This window comes from Aegilops tauschii, chromosome 7, assembly GCF_002575655.3.
Source record: "Aegilops tauschii subsp. strangulata cultivar AL8/78 chromosome 7, Aet v6.0, whole genome shotgun sequence".
Taxonomy (NCBI): domain Eukaryota; kingdom Viridiplantae; phylum Streptophyta; class Magnoliopsida; order Poales; family Poaceae; genus Aegilops; species Aegilops tauschii.
This window is the reverse complement of record NC_053041.3, coordinates 513,313,893-513,323,230: the sequence shown is the minus strand read 5'-3', so window position 1 is coordinate 513,323,230 and position 9,338 is coordinate 513,313,893. Positions and strand designations below refer to the sequence as shown.

The 9,338-nt window shown below is 49.5% G+C and overlaps 1 protein-coding gene across 1 annotated transcript; it reads right to left on the bottom strand.

Annotated features, from left to right (window-relative positions):
* Window positions 1-4,421: 4,421 nt before the first annotated feature.
* On the bottom strand, window positions 4,422-7,575 carry LOC109736530 (cinnamoyl-CoA reductase 1-like). Its single transcript, XM_020295742.4, has 6 exons — window positions 7,365-7,575; window positions 5,933-6,102; window positions 5,662-5,847; window positions 5,194-5,356; window positions 4,890-5,082; window positions 4,422-4,781 (listed from the first exon to the last, which is right to left on the bottom strand). Exons 1-6 carry the CDS (start codon window positions 7,504-7,506, stop codon window positions 4,649-4,651), a joined length of 987 nt encoding a protein of 328 aa, XP_020151331.1. The 5' UTR covers window positions 7,507-7,575; the 3' UTR covers window positions 4,422-4,648.
* Between the last annotated feature and the right edge of the window lie 1,763 nt (window positions 7,576-9,338).

Here is a 9,338-nt window from a genome sequence, read left to right as displayed (position 1 = left end):
TGTAGGCATGTATTCCGAATATAGTCATGCGTGCTTATGGAAAAGCACTTGCATGACATCTTTTGTCCTACCCTCCCGTGGCAGCGGGGTCCTATTGGAAACTAAGGGATATTAAGGCCTCCTTTTAATAGAGTACCGGACCAAAGCATCAACACTTAGTGAATACATGAACTCCTCAAACTACAGTCATCACCGGTAAGTATCCCGATTATTGTCACTTCAGGGTTAACGGATCATAACACATAATAGGTGACTATAGACTTTCAAGATAGGATCAAGAACTCACATATATTCATGAAAACATAATAGGTTCAGATCTGAAATCATGGCACTCGGGCTCTAGTGACAAGCATTGAGCCTAGCAAAGTCATAGCAACATCAATCTCAGAACATAATGGATACCAGGGATCAAACCCTAACAAAACTAACTCGATTATATGGTAAATCTCATCCAACCCATCACCGTCCAGCAAGCCTACGATGGAATTACTCACGCACGGCGATGAGCATCATGAAATTGGTGATGGAGGAAGGTTGATGATGATGATGGCAACGGATTCCCCTCTCCAGAGCCCCGAACGGACTCCAGATCAGCCCTCCCGAGAGAGATTAGGGCTTAGCGGCGGCTCCGTATCGTAAAACGCGATGATTCCTTCTCTCTGATTTTTTTCTCCCCGAACATGAATATATAGAGTTGGAGTTGAGGTCGGTGGAGCACCAGGGGGCCCACGAGGCAGGGGGCGCGCCCCCACCCTCGTGGACAGGGTGTGGGCCCCCTGGTCTTGATTCTTTCGCCAGTATTTTTTATTAATTCCAAAAATATTCTCCATGAAGTTTCAGGTCATTCCGAGAACTTTTATTTCTGCACAAAAATAACACCATGGCAATTCTGCTGAAAATAGTGTCAGTCCGGGTTAGTTCCATTCAAATCATGCAAGTTCGAGTCCAAAACAAGGGCAAAAGTGTTTGGAAAAGTAGATACGATGGAGACGTATCAATCATTGCCGCTCTCCACCGTGAATTCTCCATGAGTGACATGGGCTCGCTCCACCACTTCTTAGGGATCAACGTGCATCACCACACCACCGGCCTCCACCTCTCCCAAGAACAGTATGCCCTTGAGATCCTTGATCGCGCCGGCATGTTAAACTGCAAACCTGCGCCCACACCCGTCGACACCACCTCCAAGCTGTCCGCCACCGCCGGCGCACCCTTTCATGATCCCTCCCTTTATCGCAGCCTTGCAGGGGCATTACAGTATCTCACCCTCACCCGGCCTGATATCTCCTACGTTGTTCAGCAGTGTTGCTTGTTCATGCACGATCCCCGCGAAGCTCACTTCCAGCTAGTCAAGCACGTTCTGCGCTACGTCCGCGACACCACTCAGCTCAGCTTGCAGTTCTACAGATCATCTGGCGGCGACCTCACGGCGTACTCGGACGCTGACTGGGCGGGGTGCCCCGACACCCGCAAGTCGACCTCCAGGTTTGCCGTCTTCCTCGGCAACAAGCTGGTCAGCTGGTCCTTGAAACGGCAGAACACGGTTTCCCGCTCCATCGCGGTGGCCGAGTACAAGGGCATCGCCAGCGCCGTTGCCGAGGCGGTGTGGCTTCGTCAACTCCTCACCGAACTCCGACGGCCGCCGCAACGATCGACCATCGTCTACTGCGACAATGTCAGTGCTATGTACATGTCCAGCAACCCTGTCCAGCACCAGAGGACTAAGCACGTGGAGATCGACCTCCATTTTGTCCACGAACGCATCTCCTTGGGCGAGATCTGCGTTCTCCACGTACCGACCTCGTCGCAGTTCGTTGATGTCTTCACCAAGGGGCTTCCGACCACTGTCTTCGCCGCCTTTCGAGCCAGCCTCAACGTCCGTTCTCACCCCGCTTCGGCTGCCGGGGGGGAGGTGCTCGAAGACACCACTCAACGCACGTACAGAAGGCCAACGAGATGGTCCGAGTCCCACGGTGACCACGCTCCCACGATCGCCAGCCACTCCGCATGCAGCGTAGTCGCTCCACCTCCTGCGTAGTCGCTGGCTTATCCTCTTTTCTGTTGTAACAATATGTGTATCGCGTGGTATATAAACGCACCCATGTGACTCTGAATCAATACAGTGAGAATTCAGTTGTCCAACTCATAGTAAAATAAACCAAGTTTTTTTAAGCACCGGTCTTATCTCTACACGACGAGTGTCTAATTAAGTGTATATCCTCTGCAAATAAGCATAAAAAGCTGATTTATTTCTCTAAACACATCTCCCAAGCAACATGCATTGTACAATGCCTAAACATTTACAGGAAAAAAAAAGCATGGGTGCATAAGTGCATAACGATGATCTTCACTACATCATGAGATTGTTGCAAACACTCATAATGAGTCATGAACTCACCATGCTAAATACTACCTTAATGGCAAACTAGTGGATACAACATTCACGTGCGCCCAAATGGCAGACCGGAGGATACATTATACACGGGGAACCCTTCATCTACTTGGCAGAAGGCTATTTGCCATCGTCTAGACCTCTTGAAAAAAGGTTTAGTATGGCGGATTGGTAATGGGCAAAATACTAGGATCCGGCGTGATCGTTGGATCGCCCCTGAACCTACAATCAGGCTAATTTCCACTTAAGGCAGATGTGATTTCGCTCGGTTTATGAGTTAATGGACCAAAGGGTAATGAATGGTTCATACGGTCTATTTGTGATATGGATGAATCAATGTGATTCCGGTTTATGATGCTGCTACGACGAATATGGCGTTGTCTGAAATGAGTTGGTGCACTCGCCTGCCCCTCCAATTGAAGTTTCTACAAGGTTCCTCTCAAGCTATTTGGCTACTCTTCACTCTATTGAGATGGATCCTTATTACGACCCAATGAAGAGCAAAACTCCTAGCAAAACATGATTCCTGCACACTAGGAGCACATGTCATAATGGCCAGCTTCTTTCGGTTTCATGCACTTGGACTCCTCCGAATCCGGGCCTGGTCAAACTTAACACAAATGGTTTACTTCTTGGATGGGTCCACATGAGCTGGAATGGTCTTGAGAGATCAGATGGCCAACATTACTTTTAGTTCTAGCCGGCGACTGTTTTCATACAATGATGCACTTCAAGTTGAAATTATAGCCCTCATGGAAGGATTATCATTGGCCTTACAAATGGAGTAATGTGATTGTTGACATTGAGTCGGTCTGCTTGGAGGTTGCAACGATGGTAAAGAGCGATAATAACAAGAGATCAAGATATGCCTTTTCTTATCCATGAAATAAAAGAAAGCATGAAGGAGTGTGATTCTTGTATTGCTTATATTAGACATAGTCAGAATAGTGCTAGTCATTTTACCGCAACCTTTGATAGATCTCAAGGCCAAACTGTGTTGTCTGGCTAGGATCGGGTCCATATGCCATCTTGAATATTAGCACACATGATTTTAACTAGAGGCTAACACGCGTTTCGCGCCGTTCTTCACTCATGGGTTTAACTCTTTTGTCTCCGGAGGGTTATTACGATCGATTATTTTGTCTTGATTTTTATCTACATTAGCTTGAGTTTTAATTATATTCTAGTAGTATTATCTTACGTTGTATATCATGTTGGGCTACCGATGGAGACGATATTTATTTTAAGAGGTGAGTGAAGTTGTTGGGTGTGTGGTTGTGTAGTGCTTATTGTCCTCGAAGTCAGCTTTTTTTTTAGAAGCCGGCCTCGGTGTCAGGTGGTGGTGGTTTTTTTTGGGGGGGGGGGGGGGGGGGGGCTATTATAATGTTCACATCAGCCGGCCCATAAAGCTCTTGCTTACTCAACACCGTGCTCCGCTCGCTCGCTTAGCTGTTTTTGTGCTCACTCCACTGCTAGTTCCGTAAACGACGTACAATATATTTTATTCAAAGAAGTTTATTAAATCAAAAGAAGTTCAAGTATTGTTTTTAAAAAATCTTGCATTTTAAAATATGTTGCTAATAAAAAACATGAATTTCAAAAAATGTATGCAGATATATTTATTTTTGTGGATTTCAAACAATGTTTGCGCATTTGAAAAAGGTTCAAAATTTTTAAATGTTCATAGGGTTAAAAATACTAGTGAATTATGTTCATAAATTTGAAAATATTTGTGAATTCCAAAATAACTTGATATTTTTTTAAATGTCATGCCTTTTAATAAATATTCATGAGTTAACATGTGAAAAAATAAAATGAAAGAATAAAAAGAGAAGGGAAAAGAAAAATAAAAGCAGGAAAAAAAATCAAAATAGCATTATTAAAACCGGTGAAAAACATAAAAAAGAAAGTTTAACAAAAAAATCAGGCAATACCTTCTCAAAACCGCCTTGCCCAGCGACACACACCCTTTCGGGATAGACCTATAGCGTCCCCACAACTCTCGATGCACCAAGCGGCGAGCTTATAGTATCTTAATAGAAGAATCTCAATTTTTGAGTAATACAAGAACGTTTTTCCCGCAAAAAAGAAACACCCTGCAATTTTCAGGGTACAGTTTGATCATGGCACAAATCAGCTAACCAGCTGCCCATGAATTGAAACTAGCAACATCTGGTTACGCTTCACACTCACTCCTTTTGCACACACACACCACGGCCAAATTCAGTTTGTTTGACAGTCCATGCATGGCCAAGCTCAGTTTAGGATTCCTGCAGCCATGTAGGACTCAACGCTGTCCTTGAGCGTCTCCTCCAACGTCCTGAACCTCCACCCCAGCCTCCGCAGCTTCTCAGAGCTGAACGCCTTCTGATCTCCCGCTTGAACGTACCTGCCAAAACCATCGTCACCGCCGTCAAAATCACGAGCTTACTGTCAGTTTGCACACAATCACTGCACATACGTGGCGTAGGCGAGCGGATTAAGTGTGGCGTCTTACTTCTTTGGGTAGTTCAGGTTCGGGTACATGCTCCTGACGATGGAAACCATTTCAGACACCTTCATGGCGTGCGCGCTGCAGATGTAGCGGCCGGCCGCCTCCGGGCTCTCGTACGCCAGCACAAGGGCGTCGGCGACGTCCCTGACGTCCACCATGTTCCTCACCTTGTCCTCCATGGCGTCCGCGTCGTCGCCTGCATGCGTAGATCAAGATCAAATCAGCCGTATGTTGGCAAGAGCTGCATCTGTATTTGCATATCTGAATCTGAATGCGAAAAGATCAAGGGGCGCAAAATGGAGCTTACATTTCAAGTGCTTGATGAGGAACAAGCTGCTGGCGTTCACCGTCGGCTGCAGCGGAGGGCCGAACACCAGCGAGGGACACACGGTCACCACGCTTAGCCCGGTCTTCTCTGCGTAGGAGAGTGCCTCGCGCTCGGCTAGTGTCTTGGACAGGCAGTACCAGTTCTGACATAAGCCATCATGTCAGTTTAGTAGTACTAGTAAGTAGAAACCGGATGAAAACAACTTTTTGAAACAAACTGATGCAAGTTTTCTCATGAAAATCAGTTTGAAAAATGTAGAATTGCATGCTCTAGCTAATGCAACCAAAAGACGGATCTGATGAAAGAGATTAGACAATACATTTATACGTCAACAAAAAACAACTGGAGCTGATGCTTACATCGCTCTCCTTTGCATTTTGGAAAATCAGCTTAATTTACTCCTGAGTGGTCAGAGCGAGAGAGAGAGAGAATAGACCGGGTCGTCACCTCAGTTGTTCTGCAGTACTCCTCATCGGACCAGCAGTGTTCGTCCAGGGCGGGGCCCTCTGGGAGCTTGGGGTTGATGAAGACCGCGCCGACCGACGACACCACGACGACGCGGCGGACGCCGGCCTCGCGGCAGGCCCTGAGCACGTTCAGCGTGCCGGCCACCGCCGGGGCAAGCAGCTCCACCTGCGCCGTGCAGCCGATTAATCACCATCGCACACGCAGTTTCCTGAACGTGTAAGCGCAGCCACAGCAGCTAGCTCTTGTGTACCTCGGGGTTCGCAGATTTAGCGGCGGGGACGGGGCTGGCGACGTGGAAGACGCCGACGCAGCCGGACACGGCGTACACCACGCTCGAGTAGTCCAGCACGTCGGCCTTGAACAGCCTCAGCCGCTCGCCGGCGCCGTCCAGCGCCCTCAGGTGATCATTCTTGGGGTCGCCTGCAGACGGGGAACTTCGCATCTTAATAAGGCGCAGCAAAGCTTTCGCCTGAGTATTAACCAAAAAAACTACCACATTTCACGCAACCTTACCTACAAACTACCACTTAACAAATTTGTGCCGAAAACTACCATTTTTTAACTAATCTTTGACTAAAAACTACCATATCTGAAAAGTGGCTGATTCGACTAGTTTAAACTCGATTATGACAGGGTTGTCCCACACGTCAGGACTAAAAAAGTCAGCACCGTCAAGTTTGACCGTCAACTCGTATAAGGCCCGCATGTCATTTCTATCTCCTTCCTCTAAGATTCCCATGGAGGAAGAACAGGGATAGTCCGCATCGCCGACGGCGAATGACGGCAAGAGGGACGGCGGAGATCAACCTCTTCTCCCCCATCGCTCGCCGCTTAGCCTCTCCCACTCCCCCTGCTCCCTCCCCTCCCCAACAAATCCCTCTCGCGCGCGCCGCAGCCGCCGGCACGCACGCACGCGAGCATCACGGCGGCGGCGGTAGTAGCGGAGCCGCCCGCGTTCGCCATCGGGGCCACGCCGGCCGCGAAGATGGGCCCGGAGCTGGCGCCGCCGGAGCCGAGCCGCGGCGCGCTCGGCGTCGGGGAGGACAGTGGCGTGGCCGAGGCGGCGCCGGAGCGACGGGCGTCGCGGTTCCGGCGGGTCTGCGTCTACTGCGGCAGCGCCAAGGGGCGCAAGGCCAGCTACCAGGACGCCGCCGGGAGAGAGAGAGGGAGCTAGCCATGGCCCCCGTCGCGCCTGGACTCGACCTGGAGCTCAGCCATGGTCAACATAAGTACTAATTGGTCAGCCATAATCAGCCTGGGTCACTGTCAAACGGGCCCATGTGGTCAGTCTAAGTACTAATTGGTTTAGATTTAAGTCAGTGACTAAATTTTAAAAAAAAAGTTCAAAAAACTGAGAATATTTATTGAGATTGACATGTGGGCCCTACATGTCATAGCGGTCAACATAACAGTCAATCTAACGGAGTGGGCTATTGTGCCACATCAACGGTTACGAGTGGGCCCAACCTGTCAGAAAGGGGTTTAGACGAGCAAAATCAGCCACTTTTTAGATATGGTAGTTTTTAGTCAAAGAATAATTAAAAATGGTAGTTTTCGGCATAAATTTGTAAAGTGATAGCTGGTAGGCACAGTTGCGTGAAATATGATAATTTTTTGTTAAATACTCCTTTCACCTAGATCTGCGAGGGACAAGAGGATGGATCATCTCAAGAAAAGATTACTGGGATCACGGACGGTGCCATGCACCGCGTAGTCTCCTCTGGATAGGAGGCGCCGGACGAGCCACGAGGCGATGAAGCCTCCCGCGCCCGTCACGCACACGGCCGCCGGCGCCGCCGCTTTCCCCGCGCCGGCCGCCTCCATGTCTCTCCTCCTGTCTGTGCTACGACCCGAAACTGAAAGAGACCACCGGTAACTGAGGCAAATCCTCGATAATAAGTAGGAGTACTATATATCTCCAGTACGGTGAAGCGGGGCTGTCCCAATAACAGTTTCTGGATTATGATGAGGTGCCGCGGATCCCAAATTCCCAGTACACTCGCCCCCCAAATAAAATCCCGGAGTCAATTTATTTTAATTTTAGAGTTTACCAATTTTTAGTGTACTCTCAGGGCAACTCCCGCGTCGCCACATTGTCTTGACCAGACCGCCCAAACAGTTTTAGCCATCCACTGGCGATCAAAGAAATTGTTTGTATCACCCCTGGCGTTTAAAATCCCCTCTGACTGGCCCACTGATAGTTGATTCGGTTGTCCACATTTATTTTCTCTTCGTCCACCTCACCCCAGTCATAGTCCACAATCTAGATTTGATAAACACGGTTGGATGGTTGGGTTGTTCACGGACACGTCATTTGGTGATCCGCGTTGGAATTTCCCTCACCCGGCGTCTCCATCGTCTACGGTGAGGTGGGTGTGGCAGGGTCGTGCCCCACGGCGAGCTCGCGACAAGGAGTTGGGGGTGCCCAATCTCAATTCGGGACGCGACGCGGGAGTCGGCATAGCCACAATCAGGGTCGGGATGTGTGTGTGGGGGGGGGGGGGGGGGGGGGGGCGACCTTGGGACCTGACAGGGGAGGAGCTCAGCGGCAGCTCCATCGAGTTGAGAGTTGGCGAGGTGTGGCGGTTGCATCTACAACGGAGAACTACACAGGCCCAAAGTAGTCTCAACTTCCCACAACGAAATTGGCCAACTTTCAGTGCAACCCAGGGTGGTGCTAAACATTTTGAGAGTGTGGTGCTAAGGCGAACTGAGAGCTGATCCCAAGTGTCTTAGCTAGATCACCCTCTCACTACTATAGATTGGTATACTACTGACCCCTCATCACTGACTGGTCTCTGGCCACCTGTCAGTGATAAGGGTCAACATTGACTGACACGAAATGTGCATCATTCATGACTATTTAAAATAAGTCATCATTGACCGGTCAATTGGCGGACAACTCAACGCTGATAGCGATTACAGGGGCATTGATGACTTGTCACCGGTCAGATATGATCCGATCATTCCACATTCGGAGGTCACTGATGACATGTCATCACTGACCGATCAATCTTTGTGACCGGTCACTTGATTCATATCACTTTACGAATTTTCATACCCATTCCATAACACGTAACACAAGCTAACCAACCACTTCCAAGTCCCCTGCCCCAACAGCCCCACCCATCGCCTCCCTTTGAGTCGATTTGCTGGGACGGGGGACAAAGGTGGTGGCGGCGCTGCAACACCGCCTGGTGGGGGAGATGCGACAGTGTGTCCCCGTGCTGCAACCACGGGGTGGTCGGGAGCTACAATGGCGACCTCGGGCACGACAATGGCGACTTGTTGTGGCGTGCCGGCACGAGCAACCGAGGGCAAGCCTGGGTCACAAGGACGGCCGACGAGCGCATGTTGTGCCGCCGTGCGGGAAGCCAGCGAGTGCGGATGACGATGAGCGGTTGTGCTGGGTTCTATCCTCTTTCTTTTTTTTTCTTTTTGCTTCTTTGTGAGACGAACGAATGATCGTACGGTTTAGAAGTGGCCTATCGTGTGGTAGTGCAGCGACCGGCCCAAATTTTTGGGCCGGCGCGCCGGCGCCTATCACTCGCCCAGGCAATATGTTCATGCTTTAACAGGTTCAGTAATCACACAATATATGCAGGCAGTCACTCATAGAAGCACCAGAACACCGCGCAAGACCTCAGGAATAAAAA

Excerpts from the sequence above, each read along its gene's own strand:
- LOC109736530 (XM_020295742.4), bottom strand. The coding sequence starts at position 7,506 with ATGGAGGCGGCCGGCGCGGGGAAAGCGGCGGCGCCGGCGGCCGTGTGC. Across the intron at positions 5,357-5,661 it reads AGTACTGCAGAACAACTGAG|AACTGGTACTGCCTGTCCAA; the intron begins GTGACGACCCGG and ends GGCTTATGTCAG. Across the intron at positions 5,083-5,193 it reads CCTCATCAAGCACTTGAAAT|GCGACGACGCGGACGCCATG; the intron begins GTAAGCTCCATT and ends CTACGCATGCAG.